At 40.5% G+C, this 21,974-nt stretch overlaps 1 protein-coding gene across 2 annotated transcripts in view; it reads left to right on the top strand.

The window, feature by feature from the left end:
* The window catches only part of LOC122772246 (zinc finger protein 609-like), a 65,880-nt gene that overhangs the window by 26,327 nt on the left and 17,579 nt on the right, over positions 1–21,974 (top strand). For both annotated transcript variants that reach the window (XM_044030108.1, XM_044030109.1), the window contains exon 3: positions 18,929–19,154. In XM_044030108.1, coding sequence (XP_043886043.1) covers positions 18,929–19,154 — 226 coding nt within the window. The remainder of the gene's footprint in view (positions 1–18,928; positions 19,155–21,974) is intronic.

Genomic DNA, 21,974 nt, shown 5'->3' with positions numbered 1-21,974 from the left:
GGAGTATACGACACAAAATTCCCCCTAAATGTATTTAAATACAGAGACACTGCATTTAAATACAAATGCACTGTGTATTTGTTAACTGTGCATTGTCACTACAATGTTAAATGTAAGAGATAGTGTAATAGGGTAATATCCTGAGGTATAATATGATATTCACTTTTCAATTTACAACATTCTCATTGTTAAGAAGCTAAAACAACAGAGTGGAGACATGACACTTAAAAAAATAATAGTTAATAAAAAAAAATGCCAACAAAGTCCTTAGTTTCAGTTAATCTAACATGTGTGAACTTCACAAACCATACAGTGAAATCAGGTCATATCTGCAATGTGTAACAACTGGCTTTTATCCTTTTGCAACATGATAGTTGCTTATTTTAAGTATCACAATAGAAACCCGATGTCATCCTGTTTACAGCAAGATTGTCAAATGTCAAACTTCATTTGAAGAAGTGATTTGACGATGTTTGAAGGGGCTACCAAAAAAGGAAAAGCAATCACGTATCTGTTAAACAAAGCTTCCATCATGCTTTGTCTCTTCCTCCCCCGTCTTTCACTCTTTTAATCTTTCTACAAGGTGTGTTGTGCTGTGTCTGGATCAGCTTACTGTGAGGGAGGCATCTGTGGGGGGAAGGGAGCAAAAGGCTTGTACAACTAATTCAGCTCATGAAAGACTTATGCAGCAAGAGCAGCTGTCTTCCATTGTCATTGCACATTTCCAGCGTGCCTCATTTCGCCTCTCAATGCGTGAGTAGCAAGAGAGCCAGGGAAGGTAGTAAAGAGGGAAAACAAACAGAAAATAAGCGGGGGGGACAAAAAAGGAGAAGAGAGAAGCAAATATCAAGACTTTCATTGGCGGCACTTAATGTAGGTCTGTTTAGTTTTTTTCATTCAAAACGGTGGTGGGTGTGTGGTTGGACCATGGTCTAATAATAAACCATGAGACTATTCAGACCCAGTGCGCAGTATGGAGAGAGATTTTTTGTTAAAAAAGGGCTCTGCTGTGTTGAGGAGACAGAGAGGGCATATGAGGGGTAAGGGGGTGGCAGGCTAAAGAACTGCCTGAGATTAGGAGAGGAGGGAGGGAGGGAGGGTTGAACAGTGTTATGAATGGATAGAGTCTTTAACCCCCCAACACACTGAATAGTTTGTCACAGGCTGCTGCGGCTGTATGTGGAATGAGAGGAACTGGCTGAGAGCTCTTGGATTCCTGAATCCTTGAGGCATGTGGTCTGATTAGCAGAACAAAACCCACACAGTGGGGAGGAGCAGACGTGGCCCCTTCGTTCCCCCAACTAGAATTTTCTACCAGTGAGGGAAGAGGTGGCTCAAAATGTGCACTGCCTTGCCACGGTTGTAAAAGAGTTTGTAGACTGTGCTCGCAGATTTCTCACTTGTTAATGAAAGCTTTGTCTCTGTCACAACTTCTATTGTCTTGGCCATGTAGAATTCATTTCCTCCTCTTAATTCTTCTCTCACAGTAGTTCGATCCGTGAATTTGGATGGTTTTTTTTGTGAACTTGCTTAAGTAATCATGGAGTTTGGCTGTGAAATGCTTGATTGGAAACATTTGAGTCCAAGAGCTGCTGGACAGCATGAGGAGAGCTTTCAGTTTAATGAAGAGGAAGTTAACAACAAGGCAGTGTTTGAGCAAGTGTGATTATAGAGGGGATTATGTTTCCTCCCCCCTTTTTAATACTTTTCAGAAGGATTGTTTGCTGCCAGTTTGTTAAATACAACAAACTTTGGGAATCACTAATGTTTCTGTTTTGAAATTCTATTGCTTGTTGTTTGCTTTCCCTTTGGTTGTTCTACACCATTGAAATTCAATGAATACGATTGAAATCCTCAGATAAGTATTAAATATTGTTTTATCTTTGGGCAACAAAGTTTCCAGTCCATACCCACTACGAGTATTGCCAAGTTTTATTTGTACAATGTGTCGATTGTAATGTTGAATCAGTGCATTGTTTATATAAGTTTAGAAAAAATGTCTCTCACCATTTCCCCAGAGACCAACATGACCTCTGTAAATAACTTGTTCTGTCTGAACAACAGTCCATAAACTAATTAGTTAGTAAATCATCAGATATTTGAAAGAGACAAAAACAGGCTTAAAGAACTCTGTTCTGCACATCAGCTTTTTGTAATTAGTTATAATTGGCACCAAAAAAAAGTACATACATGTCTGTGGAGCTCAATTGCTCAATTGAGAGTATCTTGTTTGATATACTGGACTGAATAAATTGTAGTTAAGTCTCCTATGAATTAGGTGCAATAGAAGCGTGTGCCACAGGGAATGTTTGTTTTCGAGGAGTATGAGACATTTATGTTTTTACTGTCAGTTTTTAGTGTCAGCTGCCGTTACGCACAACTAGGCTTGTCATTTTACACACAGTTAAACCCTCACAGAGGAAGACAACTGAGCAAACAGACATAATGGCTAATCCATTTTCTCATCTGTCAGATGGTGTTGTTTGGGCGTGTTATTTTGCTGCTTTCTGGCTGAGGAGGCTCTCTGGGTTTATCCCTCTCGTTACATTTTGCTAGATGTCAAAAGACTGTCGGCCAAAAATAGAGCAGTGGTCCACATTTCAGCACGAGAAATCAGAGAAGCAAGTGTGCGAGCCTTCCTCTGCACTCAATCTTCCCTAAAAGCCAAACTGAGAGGTCAGCCTTGAGAGCAAAGCTTTTATTCAAGCTCCTCTCTAATCCAGTGACTATCGTGTCTATTTGGAGTATAATTGAATATCATCTGTTAAAGCATAAATAACAACCTCTTATGCATCAAAAGAATTTAACAGCAAAGGTCTTTTGCCTTCCTTTATGACAAGTATGCATTTAAGATGCACTTGGTTTTGTGCGCGAGTGTGCGTGCATGCTTCCGAGCTTGGAAGTACAGATCTGAGATGAAAGGATTTTCTTTCCTATTCTAATCCACACAGACAGCTAGGCCCTTGTGATTATTCCTGCCCCCTTCTCTCGTTGCATCTCTCTGAATACGGGGCCTTTCTAATTCACCCTAAAAAGGCTTTCAAAAGGGGATTATACAACTGATAAAATTTAAAGAGAGAACTCGTTTGTCCTTTGGGAGCAATGTCAAACATCCATGATTCGATGGATGCGTTCTGTGCACAGTATAGGGCTGATTTAGGAGCAGTTGTTTTCTGGCTTGCATTTCCTTTCCTTTTTTCAATTCCAAACGTCCGATATAATGGTGTATGAACATTTGTTTGAGAACTAGCTCTTGTAAAAGCTGTGTAGTTGTTCTCACAAATGTCGTGTGAGTTCTGAGATTGCCATGAAGACAGCAGCACCTGGGTAAACACCTACTTTAATGTTATACAGCGCTTCTATTTACATAAACAATAACAATTACAATGACTTAGTTTGAAGTTGACAGTTTTTGAAACAGTCAGTCTGAAAACATACATTAAAAAGTCAATATTGTATAAAAACCACAGCTTCTTTCAGGACTTTCCTTTTTTTTGGGCAGTATTTGCCTTGGATTTATTGGTTATGCAAAATGAGGGTCTTGTGTTATTACACTGAAGCCCTTCATGGTACTAAAAGAGTGTTAAAGCATCATGTGGCTCACTGACCTGAGCCTCAGTCGAGCAACTTAATGCTTCATTACCACGCAATCCCTTAAATCCTCAACCCAATGTGCTGCTCTTCAGGAGGAATAATATGTACAGTACATACTGCATTAAGTGTAGAAACACTACGGGATTGTATGGTTCTCCTGAACTAGCTTAAGTCCATATCCACACAGAAACGGAACAAAATATAAACAATCTTTTTCTTTGTCGTTTTGAAAATGTTTCCCATAAATATGGCAGCATTTCAGGAAATGCCGTCCCCCCCAATATATGTCAGGCCTCTAAGTGGCGCTGTAACAGTGTTGGTGAGTTTTTACAGACTTTTCCACTCTGGGACCCGTTTTTAAATAATATCATTTCAGGTCTCCCAAAATGACGTTTGCATGTGGACCAAACGCCAATATGATTAAAAACAAAAACCTATGTTTATTGACCTGAACTTTCCATGTGGACAGGCCCTAAGTTTCTTTGCTTTGCTTCATACTTGATGACGTGGAACTATTTGACTTTGATTTATGCCTGACTTGGCAAATGAAGGTCAAGTGTATTAAATAACAATAAGCGAAGAGTTATTATCAGGAGCAACCTTATAAACCAGCTCTACATTGCTGACGACTCAGTCAAGCATTATCTACAAAGTGTTCAATGCCAAGCGAGAGTTGTAATAGGTGAATCTGAGCTGAATATAAGTCCCCAATAACTCATGATCAGTTAATGCAAATACTTTTTACTCTTTATGTTTGTCCCGTAAATCAACATTTAAACTGTACTTGCGTTATCTGTCTTGCACAGGAATCAATTGTATTTGCATGATTGACTCCATTAAAACCCTTGAATGCCATAAGGGGTAAATATAGTTTGTCCTCTGTGTACCTCTCCTTACAAACTGGTTGTGTGCCAATTACTTTTTAGTCTCCAGTGTATGAAGGTTGGATTTTCTCATGTTGTTTCCTTCTCTTAAACAAGCGTACCACATGCATCAAAGTCACCCCTGTCACAGAAGAGTTCTTTTATGAATGCTGATCTGCTCATGGGAGGCTCCATTGGTGTCCTTGAATATAGATGCAGCATTATCTGCTGTAAACACAGAAAGAGTCATCTGTCAAAATAGTGTTTTCTCCCATTCGTGTTCTAGACCCATTTGGTCGACAGTTTTTTGGTGTTTATCACTCTTTCCTTGGGGCCCTCATGTGCCCACACTTCACTAACCATTTTCCTTGGGTCAGTACTTACATTTGTAATGAACTGCATTTGTTTTCAAGGATGCATGCACAATGTCAGAAGACACCCATGTAAACACTGAGGGAAACATACCAACTTAACATTAAAAATGCAGTATCTTGGGTACTTTTATCTCTTATTCCTTGTATACCACGAGACGTTTGATGCTGATGTAGAAAGGAAAATGTTGACTTGTTTGGGGGGGGGAAAATGCAACATAGATTTCTCTCATATATTTTCATCTCATACAATATATAATCATTAAATAGAGCATTTGTTTATCATGTTAGCAGACATAGTTGTGAAGCCATGTGGCAAAACATGTTTATAGCCATCAAACTCTCAAATGCATCACAAATTGGCTTTGTCAGACTGCATTTTAAGGGTTGCCAGTCAAGTGTGTTGTGAGGGATTACTGTGTCTACTGTGTTTAATACAAAAGCCGGTAGTATATCGTGCAAAAAAAGATGTGCTGTGAACAGCAGTGGCATTTTATGATGAGCATATAAGAAACCCCATGTTAACATATCTCTTAGTCTTTAAGCTCAATGTTTGGTCTTTGTCAACCTGTGAGGAAAATATACTCCCTTAAGCTGCTAAATGCTCCTCTGTGTTCACCATGCACACTCCTAACCCGGTCTGTCTGCAGATTGGTGTGAAAAAGTGTATTAGGGTGCTGTGTAGCACCTTTTGTAGTGTGACAACATGTGCATCCTGTAGCTGAAAATGGCAGAGTGAGAACAGAGAAACTGAACCAAAACCAAAACATGAAGTTGTAGGGCAAATGGCTAAAGTTCCAGATTCAGGTTGTCATTCTCTTCAGGTTTATTATTTCACCTGATCGGCTTTGTTTACTTAACACTAAAATATTGATAAGAGCAACTTAAGGCATCAACTTTGATTCCTTCATTGTTCCATTCAAGTGTGAATTTATTGTTGAATGTTTGTTTATAGGGGTATTCGGTTACACATGTATTCAGGTGGGCTTTGTCGTATGGCACGTTTCCACCGAGTGAACAGTTCGGTACAGTACGGATTTTTTTGTGTTGCCATTAGGAATTGTACCAAAATAACCATCCTCAACTGTTTTTTTGGTACCCCCCTCTTGGGGTACCAGAGTAATGGTAAGGGTGGAGCTTGACCCAGGACAGTCAGCTGATTTGGTGAGAGAAAAGCTTGATGTCTTGTTGAAACTGTTGAAACTGTACCATGATAGAAACACGGCTATAGAGACTGTGACAAGAGCACATTATTCTCTACAAACCCTTCAAGTAAAAAAGAGTAGTAATCAAGCCTGACAGGAGCTTTTTTGTGTCTATGCCGAACATGCTTCAATTAATGTAGACACACTGAGTTTGTGTAGTCCTGTCGCACAACTGATCACACAACTGTCACCATGTTTATTGCTTGTTTTCTCTCATTACACATAAATGTCAGTCAGGGAACACTATACATTATAAACTACCATAGAACTCAATGTGATAGTGCCATGTCAAGGATGCTAGCCCAGCTAATGTGAGTGAATGTCCTTCAAAGGACACAATATTTAACCAACCTGTTAAGAATGGATATTAATATACATGGGACTCTAACATCGAACATGCTAACATCAGCATTTCCAAATAGCCCGAAAGGAATTCAGTGTGTCTGTGTTGTGTCAAGACGAGACGATGCGTCAGTGGACCAATAAAGGTGGAGTTAATATGGAAATGAGCTCCTCTTTGTAGTGGAGGCTGGGGAGTTGTTCAGTCCTTGGTGATGAGCTGAGCTCACACATTTCAATTATATTTTGTGAGTGGGGCCTCTGTCCATCTGGAAAACTAAATTATATTTAATCATATCCATTAGGTTTATGCATCCCTTGAAGAGTGAGACTTGAGTGAGATTTGCTGTTGAATCCATTTACTCAAGTTATACTGTGTCACAATTATTATGGTGTTTTTCGTACTGTTAATAATACAGCATACCTGAGGATATTACTTTAGAGCTCCTGGCACTTGGTCAATAATGGGACATACTTCTGATTTAAATTCATAGACTTGTGCTGCATGACCTTCAGACTGCACTTCCCCTTTGTTGAGATCTGGGGTTTTGTCCTGAGCTTGTTCGATAGAATGCCGTATCTTTTATTTTCTTTTGTAGACCATACAAATATTTTTACAGTTTGCATTTGACGTCTAGCTGTTAGCTGCAGGGCTCAACTGTTCTCCCTTAGACTCAAGCTTGGAAAAACCATCAGTGATTTGTCAAAGGAGGTTTTTGCAGACTTTCTAATATGTACCCTAAGTTAAATTATTTATTCCAGTCTCATCTCAGATGTAGTATTGGCTATGAATTATTAAACTCTGCAGAGGAAAATTGTTAGAAGAAAATGTACTTGGAAAATCCTAAAATAAACTGCAACTTCAGTATGAAAAAAAATATACATTTAATACCATCCTAGATGACATTTAAAAATAGGCACTGATTGGAAAAAAATGTTAATGTGACTGCATTTAAAATTCTCATACAACTCGCTGGCTGTGAAGATTGTCAGTTTGAAACAAAGTTCTTAACGTCAATGAAGATGGAGATGTCATCTGTGTTTGTGGATAGCAGCTGCAGAAAGGGAGGATGGGGATGACAATGACTGCACTGACTGTTTATTTTTATCGGAGCATTAGCAGATTAGGCACTCAAACTAACAAGGTCATCAAACTCAGATGGCTGAGAGCAGCAGACCTCTGCTAAGCAGCTGGCAGATGATACTTTTGGTCTGTTAGATTGGGTTTCACTTCTTCTAGCGTGACACTCCCACAGCTTGACTTAATAGTGATTTTTAGTGATCTGAATCACAAATTATGATTTCCCCCTAGCAACTTGGCTAGGCATGGCAGGATTTTTCCAACTCTGTAATTTTCAGTGTGCACTGATGGCACAGAATGTCAGTCATCTATTTAGAATCTCACAATAACGTATTTCAAATGGGATCAACCTTGAAACACAAAAACAAACAGAAATCACATGAAGTGACTATTCTTTTTAACAACACTCTTCACATCTAATCAACGGAAGTATCTTATCAGATCGTCACAGGGGAACACAACTGTGTTTCAAACTGAGCTCAGGATCAGGACGGTTTTCCTGTTTCGTCTGCCTCTGACAGTGGCCATCAGATCCTGAAGGTGCAGCCAGGGTAACTTGCTGCTACTTGCTTCATGTAGAAGCAGTGTCGAATTAAGCCAAGTTCACACGGCAAGACTTTCAGCCCAACAATCCACTCGCCAACGAGTTATGGCAAGTTTTGGCTGATCTACCTGGATTTCTTCTTGTTTCCAACATGCTGGAAATTTGGTCTGATGTCACTGAAACCTAAGCAGGACTACAGCAATTGTTCATCAGAGAGAAAAAATGAGAAATAAAAATAGAAAAACAACATCAAAACAGAGGTCACAGCATTATAGGTCCAAAAGTTCCCATGTCAGTTCTCGTATGTCTTTTGGCTTTTTATATATACGATCTGTGGTTGAAACCTAAACGGTGAAAGGACAGCATTTCAACAAGAAGAAAAATAGAAATGCAACATGTATGAACATGAAAGAGATCAGTGACAGGATGACATGAATCCAAGCTTAATTCAGCCTGGTTTCACACACGATTCCTTGTGTTGTTCTCACATGTTTTTGTGACAAGACATGCTAGTCAGCAGCTCATCCTGGTGAAAGATTGTGTTGTGTGCGACCCATTTGCTCGTCACTTGCATAGCGTTGACTTAATTGTGTTTACATTTGTATGAAGTAATATGTGTGATCCTGCTTTTTTGATGTTGTTTTTGGTGTAAATTGTGATGCATTTATCTAGCATTTACCACAAATCTTTGATTGGTCGTCCTCAGAACATGTTGAGCCTCTGTCTGCCTCTGTGTTCATGCCCAAGTGTGTCCAACTGAGCAGCATTAAACCTTTTCAAACGGCTTTAAAGTTGACTTGACACTTTACCGGGTCAGCTTGTTTTGGCATGTTTCTCTACTCACAAACAAGGCCTCTCACGTAACTCTGTGGATTATACCCTTAAATCACTTACAGACTATAATTATCAAAACATGTCACAGCCGTGCTGTGTGGTTCAGAAAATAAACTGCGGTGTAACCTAACCTGCTATGCTCCTCTCCAGACCTGTCTTTTCAACTATTTTTCCCTCTCACCAGAAATAGTGTTGAAATGTCATGTGGTGCGAGCTACAGTGTTCATTTGCCCCAAGGTGTATTGAGGTGTAAAAGTCTGAAGGGCTTTGAGGCTGTAGTGCAGCAACTGCTGGCACTCAGTAATAGTGCACATCACCATCCATTAAGATGGACATGGTTCAATAGGAGCTCTGTGAGACAGCCAGCAGCGGAGGTCAATCAGAGTAGCAAGCCCGAGTGAAAGTAGCAGCATGAGGGACAGCACAGTGAGTGCAGCTCAAGTACCATCTGCACAACAGAGAGCAGAACACTCCTTCACATCTACAGCCATGACCCTGGCCTTTCACGCAGCACCTTTATTATCGGCGGTTCTATGTGAACAGCATTGGTTTTGTTAAAAAGCCAAGACCTGAATTCTGAAGCAAAACAAGGGATTACTACCGGTTATCCACTAATTGTGATGTAGGTATATTTTTGATTGAATGTACTGTATGTCATTTCTGCCCAGTCTTAGTTCTCCTCAGTCAGTCTCTTGCCTTCTTTGTTTTCTCCTTGTTTGTGTTGCTCCAGCCATGTCTTACAAAACAATAGAAAGTGATTTGGCGTCATTGTACTTTTCTTTTTTGCCTTCAAATTGTCTTTCAAATGTTTGGAGAAGGCTCCACCCACATAAAAGCGTCAACACAAGGGAAGCAGATGAACGGAGAAGATCTATAAATAGTTTGAGGTTAGGAGCTCTGGGGAAATCTCACAGACGTGAATAACAACTTGTTTCCTTGTGTAATGTGTGTGGTACTAATAAAAGCTTGTTTTACTGATAAGCTTTCTTGAGAGCGTGTCTTGGAGCATTTATTTTGCTTTGCCGTTTGAGGCTTGTCAATTCAGGAAGTACCTGAAACTGGGATTTTTGGTCAGCGCTGTCAACATTGTGGTGAATTGTGAACGTTCAGTGTACTAACACGGGAAGGGATATTTCCTTTTCCACTGTTTGGATAAAAGCTCAGTCTTTTGAGGATTCAAAGAGTGAATCATAGGTATTTGGGTGGGTGAGCTGTTGATGACAGCCTCTCAGTGTGTTGTTAAGTTTCCCTTTGCTGTAAGATAAGATTTATGAGTATGGAGAGGTCTGGCAAAAGAGAAATCCTCATGGGCTCAGCTTAGCTTATCTGGATTTCTGCTCCCAGCACAGCCTCCTCTTTCTGTCGGACGCAAGCGGGTGACCTTGACAAGAATGTGGCTCATTGTTGTAATAGATACTGGTGTTGTCAACTGACCTATGGTCAGGGTGGGAAGATGACAAATGGAAGGCAGGGGAAAAGGGAAAGACACTCACGAATGCAACTGAGCAGAGTCGGCGCCTAGGTAAGGATTAAATTCAACTCTGTGCCAGCTAACGAGAACGTCTTCTCACAATCTTATACAGTGAACTGCCAGTATTCCAATATGAATCACTTCTGTCACTTTTCTTGAAGAGTGAAATATAATGACGTTTTATTTTTTTCTCCATTCTGAACATTTAAAATAAGATTTTTCACAAATGGTTGTCTGTCTTTGGGAAAGTGGCTTTTGAAAAACACACTACAAGGGTGTCACAGTGTTTGTTATGGGAAATCCAAACACAAGGCTAAATTAAACATAGGCAAATAGTGGCAAAAAGTGTTGTTCCTAATTAATCGGTACAGATGGAGCGCACATTTCTCATGGAGGCTTTTCTATCCGCATGTAATCCTTTTTGTCTTCTTCTTGTGAGATTGCCTGGTATATTTGCCTCATGATAACTTTTATTTCTGTGATATTGTAAATGTATACTTTTTAAAAAGGTCTGGCATATTTGCTCCAGCTTTTAGAGTCGTTCTGGGCATTTAATGTGGATGAAGGCAAGGCAAGTTTATTTGTATAGTGCCATTCTTACACAAGGCAATTGAAATAGTGCTTTACAGCGGCAAGCAATTACATTGGAAATTAAAAGAAAACAATTAAAAAATTAATTATAGAAATTAAAACAATTTAAAATCAAGCAGACAAAAATGTTTTGTTCCCTTATTTGTCCCAGATGAAGACATTTCTTGAAACGATGCCGTGTTTACTGATAACTTTTTCTAAAAAACAACAAAGAAAATGATTGTTTAGGGAAAGTTCTGTTTCCGTGTGGATAAGGCCTAAGTGGGGAGCTTTTAGACCTCATGATACCAACCCCCACCCTGTCATTGAACAAACAAAACCACCCCATGGGCTTAAGGCAGCCCACTGGTCTAGGGAGAACTTGGCTGCCAAATCAAACCTGAGCTGAAAAGACATGAATGTTAATGTTTAGTCAGTGAGATGTATCATGACTGCACAGATTAAGAATAGTTGGTAAATCCACAACTGCTAGAAAGTTCTGGGCAAATATTTTGGTCCCCAGGAGATGTATTCTAATGTCTTGGTGATTATCTGCCTCAAAGGCCACCATGAGGTTCACGTCTGCAGCTTTGAATAAAATGAGTGCACAACAATGTACTTGATTAACATTTAAGTCTTTACAAAAACCTTTCGGTGTTATTTAGCATACAGACATACTAAATGAAGAAGGTAAACATCGGAAATATCTCTGCAATGTGAATAAATCTTAAAACTGTATTGTGTAACTTTTAAATGTAAACAAATGTCTGTTGCATCCAAACCCTTGTCGCACAATGCTGATAAAGACGCTTAGGTGTTAGAATTTAAGTGCTTCCGCAAAAGCGATTAATTGTATTGGCTTTGCACTCACAAGCAACTCGCGCTTTGGGAGCCATGAAACGCTATTTTTGGCAAAATAGGTCTCGGAATGTGAAAGTCTCAAAACGCCACCCTTGCATTTTTGTTCATACAACTAATACAGCACTTTGGGAAAACTTTAAAGTCCTAGTTCCACCTCTCTATCTTTTGCTTGCATTTGCTGTTGCCATCTTCAACGTCTCCTCGTCTTGTGTTTGGAGATGGTTTGGCCTATTCACTTAACGATAACTTAATGTATATTAAACAGTAGTAAAATGCCATGTACTAAAAAGAAAAGAGAAATATTGCATTGGTAAAGTTCATTTCCATGTGGATACGGCCTGAGTCTACCAGCTCCACATGACTCTCCTTGTTCCTCACTACAGCTGTGTTGTGATCTTGTGTCGCCCGGTGACATTTCTCAAGCTGCACCCTGGAAATGGTTTGTTATATGCCAAGACTGATGGAGACAGCAGCAACATTGCGCTAGTAAAGCAAGGCGGCTGAAAAAAGGTTGGAGTATGACTGAAAACAGAAGGAATCACCCACGAAAAAGAAGTGAATTCCACCGCTCAAAAAACCCTGTCATTTTGCAGTTAAACAGGATAAATGCACTGCTGCTGTATTCACACAGAGCCTGTTTTCACCTCAATGACGCAGCATAGAGATACTATTAAATACAGTGTCTTAGTTGGATTTAGAGTTAGCTTTAGAGACTTGATCCAGTTTAATAATGTAAATGTTTGCGTGCTGTAGCTAAAGTAAGGTGTTAAGTTTTTTCCCCTCTCACTCAAAAATCTTACAATTCACTCAAATATAATTAGAATTTTAAGTATAATTTACTGCATTTTATTTGCCAAATGAATTACTAAAATCAATGACTAGAGCTGCAAATATACGGGCAGTCAGAGAGGATGCAAACAAACCCAGAGTTTGACATAGTTATGGTTGAGGTTTACTTGGACCATTTATTAATGGAATAAATGGTGTAGAAAAAAAGGGCCGAGTTTTCCTTCTGTGTGCCTTTGCTTTAATAGGAAAATGAGGCCACTGCCTCATAAGTGAACAAATTGATAAGCTCCACTTATCTTGGCTCAGTCCTCTAGCCTGTGGTCCCCTGTGCCTTCTGTCTTTTTATATCACTTTTATTTCCCATCATGCTGCTGGTAGCTGTAGGAGTCGTCTCTTGACTAATGTTTGTTTTCCTTTCATCAGGGAGTGCAGATGTCTCCACAGGTAAAGCCTCTCATGTTCTCTGAAGAGGTTTCCTTTTGAAGGAAAAAAAAAAGAAAGACTTCCGCTACCTTTTTGCTTTAGTACAGTCAAGGGCATTTGTAGAATAGTAGCTCGGATTTGCAGCACACTGCTGTAATGAGTCACACTACAAAGGTGTTACATTTGATTACTGCTGAAATTTACAGCAAATGTGAAAGTGCTACTTGTCCTTGTGCTGTTGCAGTGGGTTGTGAAATGAAAGTCGACTCTTTGCTGCATGTAACACGGTTGATTTTACAGAATGTTGTCATGTTTCACTGTCTTATTTCCCAATTTAATTGTTGTGTTGTATCAAGCAGGTGTACACTCACTGAATTCTTTTTTTTTATAGCCCTTCATCTATCTTTTATATGCTTAGTGTAAACAGGTGATATTACAGAGTGGCATGGCAAATGTCCTCTTTTTTAGACAGTAACAGTTTGTTGTGAGATGGATGAGCTCAGTTTCCTCTTTGTATTATTAATGTGTGGTTATGCTTTTTCCTGAAAGCACAATTAGCAGCAGCTAAATATGAGAGGAGTTGCCTAGAAACCGCGGGCCCTTTTCCAGCTGGTGGTCTACAATAGATGTCAGGTTTTCTTGTTTGTGTTTTCGCATTCGCACTTCAAAGGGAAAGACTGGTTTGCGGTAAAAGGATCAGGTGATTGTGCAGAATTTGAAAACAATCCAGTGGGCTTTTAGGGCTTGAAGGGGAATAAAGTAATTTCATGCGTTTTTTCTTTCTGTCCCTTAGTGAATTTTGTAATCAAATAAAAAAGTAGCTCAATACTAATAACAATATTGATATGCCCTCAATAATACAGCTCAATTCTAAAAGCTACCGAGTGATTGTATAACAAGATTCTCAGATGACTATTTTGAATTTAAATGGTGCGTTCGTTGGTGTTGTTTGGCTTAAGCAGCATATTGCTGTATCGTTTGTGTGACAGCTGAATGAAGTTTCTTGTGTGCTAATGTTTGTTAACTCGGTGTGAGTGGTGGTGAAAGAGGCACAGACAAGAGCCAGCGAGATGTGTAATCTCCACTGCCCTCCGACCTCAGTAACTCTGCAAAGATATTAACAGGCTTTGGTTCAAGAGTCAATAAAAAAAAAGAAGAAATTACATCGTGCAGTGAGAACGCTGAACTCACCCAACTTATGACATTTGTTGAAGTGTTCATTTTACTTAATACATTGACCTTTATGTCAGAAAGAATTGGATTTTTTTTTTTCCTTGGTGGTAGATGGATGATGAATTCATTCATTCGTCTACCACTTTGTCCTCCACATGAGGGTTGCAGGGGACGCTGGAGCCAATTCCAGCGTCTGACACCGGGTGAAAGGCGGGGGTACTCCCTGGACAAATCGCCAGTCCGTCACAGGGCCAACATGCAGAGACAAACAACCAGTCACTCTCACATACACACCGACAGTCAATTTAGAGTGTCTAATTAACCTCTGCATGCAGAGTGTGTTAGCCACGACTCTGCTGCATACCAGGTGTTGGAGCAGTGAGAGCGCGGGGTCTGGTCGTGAGTCACGTAGTGGAGAGATAAAGGAGACAAAGCAACGCTTCCGGCGTTTAGTCTGGAACGAGGAGGCTCAGTTATGCCCTTGAATGTATTTTATGTCAATTAGCTCAAGGCAACATGTACATTGTTACTGTTGTAAATTTTTCATAATCCCGTTCAGTCGACTGTCCTTTTGTGTCAACATTATGTCCAGCTCGGGTTAAATGCAGGACTCAACTCTGCTGATTAGAAGTATTCTGTATGTAACAGGTCAATATGCTGATATTTAAAAAAAGATAGGGATGCACGATAATATGGGCACAATATCGATATCGGTAGATATTGGCTTTAAAATGTATTATCGGATATCAGAAAACAGACCTGCTGATATGATTAATGACTACAACAGTAGCTTAACTGGGCTGCTACCTCCTAGACTTCTATGCTGGCAACCTCTACAACTATTATTGTACGTGTATTTATTGTGGAAAAATGTATCCAAATACTGGTATCAGTTATCGGCCCAAGCACTCCCGATATATCGGATGTCGGCAAAATGTCCATTATCATGCCTTAATAAAAGAGTGCGTTTAATATAGAAGAAGGCTTGAGGAAACTGCTTATGGTGGTTATTGTATAATGCGTGTAATTCTATGGTTTAGTGTTGTTACATGTTAAACTAAACCATGTACGCAGTGTGCTTTCATAATCCAGTGTTGAACATGGGGTTTGTGTATGGAAGTGATACTCTTTTAATTTGAAGAATGCACATTATAATTTAAAACCAATAAAAACCATCTCAGAAACAATTACTCCTTCATCACAAGATCAGGTGATTTTTGTTTTTCAACACTCTGTAGTTTGTTTTACAGATGTAATGAAAAATGCAGTGAAGATAAATTAACCAATTAATGCTTCCTTGTTTTACTGGTTTGCCCAATTAGTTTTTTTTGAAAGATATCTTTGCATTATAATGTGTGTATAAATTACAAACCTAAAAGAAAAAAGAAATATAGGATGATAAAAGAGTTACAGCTGCTTACAATTTTGCAGTTCAGTCAGATAAAGGTACTTGTATTACTGAATTGCGTATGATGTACAGTGTGAACTACATTCTACACCACACCAGAACAGGTGTCTTGAGTGTGACACTGCAACTTAATCCCCTCTTAATCCTTGCCCAGGATCAGTGGTCAATTCCTTAATCCCAACTCTAACAAACAACAAACAAGTTAAAGATGAAGTTAATCTGTCCAGTAAAAGGTTATTGTGCATTAACTACAAAAACCAGCACTGTGAGGTACACTCATCAGCATTTTCCCCTCTTTTTTTCATTTTTTACCAGCCAGTTAAACGTTGCTCTTGCCAGTGTGGCTTTCTCGAGGAGTTGGCATGGGGTTTGAGTTAAGAAGAGGCTTGCGTGACACTCCAGCATTGTGGTTTTGTGGGAGATTTCAAAATCTCTCCGTTAAGTCTTAGAAGGAGTGAAGAAATCTTGGATATTGGCATGGGCTTAGCATTGTGTAGAGCCTTGTGTAATCTGGTTGTGTAGTCAGTCGTGTGACGACATCAGGCATTTCAGTCTGTAATTTTACATTCTGCAGCACTAGAGTGCCAGTGCTTTGTTCACTCGTTCATTGATAGCAGTTAGAAATGGAGAAGCATTGTTCGTGCACATTGTAAACTGGTACTATTTTTGTTTTGATTCAATTCTAATTAGTATATTATATGATTGCATGTTAAAGGTTTACCTTATTGTGGTGTGGCACTATAGAAGTTAATGTTTATTATCGTACCCATTCTGAAAATATAAGATGACGCAGATTCTCTAATAAAAGTGTTATTTTGTGTTATTCTGGATTTTGGACAATTGGTTGGGAAAACATGACGTTGTAGTAATCTGTCACTGGTTTATTATATTGGACAATTTTCTGTTATTCCCATCAAGAGTGGAATTGATGTGTCATTAAAATGGTCTGTTGATTTTCTGATACCTAAAGTAAACACACCACATGCCATTGTGGTGGTTATTATTGCTGTCGCCTCACAGGGAAAAGGTCAAAGCAACGTAATTTCTTTTGTAAAAAAAAAAAAAAAAGTGTTTACTTTTTTATTCTTTTGGTTATGTGCACCGTCTGGGTGTGTGTGCAGCAATAGGATGCACATTTATTTTTCCACAAATGCACATTCAAACAGTGATGACATGGTTCGAGCTTTTCCTTGTGAGTCTCAAAGGATATGCGGTAAGATCATTGATGGACTGGTGCATTGTGGATGTTATTAAATTAAAGTAATTCAAAAGTTGGCTTTATAGATTTTAACTACACTCGAGCACTGTGAAGTCTGGAGTTACCAGTAAGCCCAAAGTAAAAAGGGAATACAATAGAATTTTAATAGAAACCCTCGAGCTCACAGTTTACCCGAGTAAATAAGGGTATTTCCATTCCACTACTTAATCGCCTAAGCTTGGTCGGACAAATGCAGTCGGTTTGTCTGTTTGCGAAGTCTTGGCATGAACGGTTTGAGAAGTTGAATCAATTTTAAGGAGGCTCTCCGTGAACTAGTTTGCACCTTTCAACATCTGGCTGTCACGGTGCAAGAGGGAGGTGGTTGTGTGGTCTTGTCTGCAGCTCTCTGTGTCTCCAGTAACAGCGCGTGGTGACACCTCGGGTGATTACCTGTCCTGTCTCATTCATTCAGCCGCCCTGCAGGTTGGCCGCATCATGCATCAGAAAGTGACAGACAGTGATTATGATGTCATTTGGCCTGACTCTCTGTTGCTCTCTGCACACATTAATTTGCTCGTCCTCTGAGCGGCGGCAGAAAAAAACGGGCTGTCCTTGCTTCTGTAATGACAAGTCTTGAGAGTGGGAGTGATGTTTGGTTTTCAAATGAGTTGTTTTATAAATCATGATCAATAACAGGATTTTGGTTTATTTATGTATTTCATATAATTGAAACGTGAGTCAAATTCTAGTCGGGAAACACAGAATCACAAATGCACTCACTAAGTCTTGTGAGATCAGAACAACAAATACAAAGAGCAGGGGAATAAAACACAGTTACAAAGCATAATGGTGATTTATGCATGCTCACCAGCTCTACTAGCTACAGTGACTACTGAACAGAAATACTACCATGGCAATATGAAAATACTAATGCTAGATTCACACTACATGACGACTTGCAGCAGAATCACAGGATTACTGCACATCCCTGCCATCACTGTATTGTTATTCCATGTCTTTGTATATGTCTCCCTTTAAAACTACAGATCATGTGTTGATTGGCAACAAGATTATTGGGCCAGACCAATGATTAAATGAATGTTTTGCAGGTATACGGTAAGGTTTGTTTGGTGAGATGGCACAACACATGGTACATTTATGAGTTGGATAGATGTGTGATGGAAATTTGATTTAGTTTCCCAGAAAATAAAACATTCAAGTGGTCCATCACAAAGTGTGTTTGCACAGTGCGCTAATAGTTAAGATATTTCATTATGAACCAAACTGAACCATGTATTCAACATTTGCAGCGTGGAATGTGTCAGTTCAACAAAGTCTAACTGGATCCAGTATTGGCAGCATTTTACTGAGCACTGAGTGGTTTATTCCGAATTAATAGATGTTTGGTGTTGGCTGCAGCGTGACATTCCTCCCGCAGTTCACTGCTAATGACTTGGAGCGTTTTAGTGTTGACTGTCTTGACTAAAGAGCACTAAGCCTGGTGTCACTGTAGCTCTTAAATCACTGACAGTCTTCCTCTCTGTGTCTCTTTTTCCACCTACACATTTTTCTACCTCCTGTTCTGCCTCACACTCCCTCTCAGTTGCTCTCATCATCTCCCTGTCATACTGTCCTTTTCATTTTCACTTCCCACATAGGTTCACTGTCTCCTTGTTGCTGTCAAAATGTGTCAGAACAGGTGGAATCAATTACTGACCCTCAGCAGCCCGCTCCCTGCCACAACTAGCTCTTTAATTGAGGGAATTAATGAGTGATCAGTCTGTGAGATAATTTGGTGTCATGGATCTTGCTCGGCTCAGTGTGAGGGAAGAAAGCTGGGGGAGGGATTGTTTGACCAACCCTGCATAACTAATTCTGTCCTTCCACAGAGGTGGTCAAAGGCAGTGCACATGTCCCTCCCTGCCTCCCCCGCCTGCTAATCACCTCTATGGTTGAGGGAAAGACAAAGTGGCATGTTACAACACTCAACTGCTGCATCACCACTTTTAGTGACTAAAAAGGGCTTTGAAGTGCCGCTGAAATACCAGGATTTCTTTCATGCGCTCAGCACTATTTTCACTTCCTGTCACTGTGGCATCCATTGGCTGCATCTCAACATCTGCTCAGTACATGTTTATCCAGTGGTTCTGAAGTGTCTCATGTGTTTCTTTTCTCCCTCTCTACCCCCAATTCTTTCTTCAAAGATGGAATCTCCTGTCTCCACGCCAGCCCCTCCCCCCCTCCACCTCCTGGCTACAGTCAGCAACAGTGAGATTGCCTCGCCGTGTGAGCAGATAATGGTCCGTACACGCTCGGTGGCAGTGAACACATCCGATGTGGCACTGGCTACAGAACCTGAATGCTTAGGGCCCTGTGAGCCTGGAACCAGTGTCAATCTTGAAGGCATTGTGTGGCAGGAAACTGAGGACGGTAAGTAAAGCGGAATAATGAGCTTTTTTTATTAAATCCCTTGTCTGTGACAAAAATAAGTCCTGGATTTCAGTGGAAAGAAAATAAGCTACAAAAAGTATGGAATAGATTGTTATTTTGTTTGCTATTTACAAAGCTTTGCATGAAGACATCAAAGAAGTATTGGTTTTTCAAAGCTTTAGCAAAGTCTCTGTAATTTGGAAAATAATATTGCTGTCATTACTATACATATTTTGCCCATTAAAATATAATTGGATGTGCTGTGATTGCCTCAGGGGCTGGTGGTGGTGCTTTAACAGCACACATGCTGCATTATATTGCCTACACGAACAGAAGTTGGCAGGCAGGTCTTAGGTGGCCTTGATTTGTTTTACTAGAGAGTTCACAAATAGGAGTTTGTTGGACAGAGATATCTGCTCTCAACAACATATCTCTCCACACAAAGCACTTTTATTTTGCGAGACTGTCGGCGGGGAATAGAGTTGGCTTTGTTCCTGCACTGCAGTCCGAGTGAAATTTTAGACAGTTTTTCTCCCGATCGAAACCGCGTTCAGCTCATTAATTTTAAGATGCATCACTGGCACTATCGAGTTCTGCTGGGCCTGAAAACCTGCCCCTGCTTTCAGTCATGCATGTGAAATAATGCAAACACTTAATCTTCAAAGCAGCTCACGCTCAGACACTCTACAGGCATGCTGAGTACTAATCGCCCACACATCCACTGTGCTGCTGTTTGGTTCACCATTTGGAGGAACTCAACAGAAAAGGTCCCTGCCTCATCAACAATCCCAAAGCACAGTCCCTCCTATTGAGCCCCCAAATCCCCACTCCCCCCCACCCCTTTTTTCCTGATTTTTGTTTGGCTCGTTGCATCCGATTCACCCTTGTCCTCCTCTCTGTTGCGGCTCTTTTCTGTTACCAAGCATCCAGTCGGTCGCCCCTTGACTCTGTTTCCAAGCAAACTGGGAGAGTGAATCCAAGGCAGAGGGTTGTGGGGGGTGGACAGGACTACTTCTGTTTGTGACATAAACATGGCTCAGAGCCAACACCAGTACGATGTTTGTGCTCTCTCATTCTCTGCCTCCCACAGAGTGATTGACCCTCCCCCTCGCCCTGCCTCCTTCCCTTTGACTGTCCAAGTCTGTCTTTTGCCTGCACTCACTCCCTCAAAGCTGCTATTTTGGCTGAAAGAGGAGTGGTTTGGCCTGATGGAGCTGTATTTTCTCCTGATTCTGGCTCAGTGGGAAGGAGGCTGGTGGGAGCTTGTGAGTGGTTTTAAAAGTGTTATGGTGGAGGGGGTGTATGTGTTGGGGGGTGGCACTCTGCAGGTGTAGCAGAAGGTTGTTATGGCCATCAGAGCTGTAACGACCAGCAGGGTCTCCACAATCCAACTTCCTTTGCTCTCTTTGAAGCCTGATTTAGTCCAAGATGAAATGTGTGACAGGCAGACGGAAGAAAATCATGCTATAAAAAGTTAAACGATCCACATGATGAACTGTTTCTCAGTTGTTTTCTTGATCTTCTCTGTGCGGAGATAACTGTATGAACTTTAATCTCTAGTAAATTGTTGTTAAAATGTTGTAGCTTGTTTGTTGCTTTCTGGTTTGTGTTAAAACACACTATAACAAAAAAAACAGGTTCACCTTTAAACGTTTAATTTCCTGTTCATAGTATTTTCTGCTAGTAAGGAGGAGTAGACAATCTGCTTCCTGTTTACACTGGCACACACATGCTCACTGCATTTTTGGGGGAATTTTCATGTATCGGTATGAATGGAGATTGGTTTTGTTTTAAAATTAAAACATATCAGTATAGATGTAGCCTGGAGGCGTTTTTCAATATCCTTTGTTGCATTGGACTTTACACACAACATTAAACAACACAAAAATGTGTTTTCCCTCCCCATGATTGTAATACTACAAGCCCCTAACAACCCACTGGCTAGGGTTCAAAACGAAAGAAACCCAGATGCTGCACACATCAAACTGCCCTGCCTCTGTTGTTTTTCCCCTAAGAGACCTGTGAGAGCAGACTTCTCTCATTGTGGGGCAACTGAACAAATGAGAACCAAATGAGGAAATCAAGCAAATCCAGGCTGAGTACCAGGGAAGAGCAACAAACAGAGGCCCCAAAGACGCAGAGAGTCACCCTGATTAACAGTGAAGTTGAGCAGTCCCCCTCTTCTCTGCATGACAAGTCTCATATAGAGCTGTTTAGGCATGCACTGCATGTGTGCACGTTTCATTTAGCATGCCAACCAACAGCTGCTTCATCACCTCCGCCTTTAGGCCTTGTGGGAGTAAATGAACAACAGGCTCCCAGTAATTGTCTGTGCCTCACCCAAGTCATCGAGTGCCAGAGAAACAGATGAGGAGGAAGCGAGCGACACCCAACAAAATATGATCTCAGTGGCTGCACCTTTGGTCAGAGCTGAATCTTGGCTGTTGAGACCGACCACATAAATATTTCATCCTGCGTAATCTGAGCACAGATGTAGCAGCCCTTTCAGCCAAAACGTCATAATGGCAAGATTTAATTAGCAGCCTGGATGTTTATGTGGATTCCTGAATGAACTAAATAAAAAATACAATTTGATGTTGGAAAAAAATAAATGGGTAACATGAGGTGAGGCAAAGAGAGTCTGTGCCAGTCACTCAGACTGGGAGGGAATGGGGTGTAGACAGAAGCAGAGGGTGGGGGAAAGCCATGGTATTTTAAGGCCGGCAGTGACACAAATCCCCTCAGTGTAGACAAGGCAGTGGCAGCTCCCAGGGTCGTGTTGGCAGAGCGAATGGGCCAACGCCTCCCAGGCTTAGCATG

The sequence above is a fragment of the Solea senegalensis genome, linkage group LG7, assembly GCF_019176455.1.
Source record: "Solea senegalensis isolate Sse05_10M linkage group LG7, IFAPA_SoseM_1, whole genome shotgun sequence".
Classification (NCBI taxonomy): Eukaryota; Metazoa; Chordata; class Actinopteri; order Pleuronectiformes; family Soleidae; genus Solea; species Solea senegalensis.
This window is presented reverse-complemented; position numbering and strand designations above follow the sequence as displayed.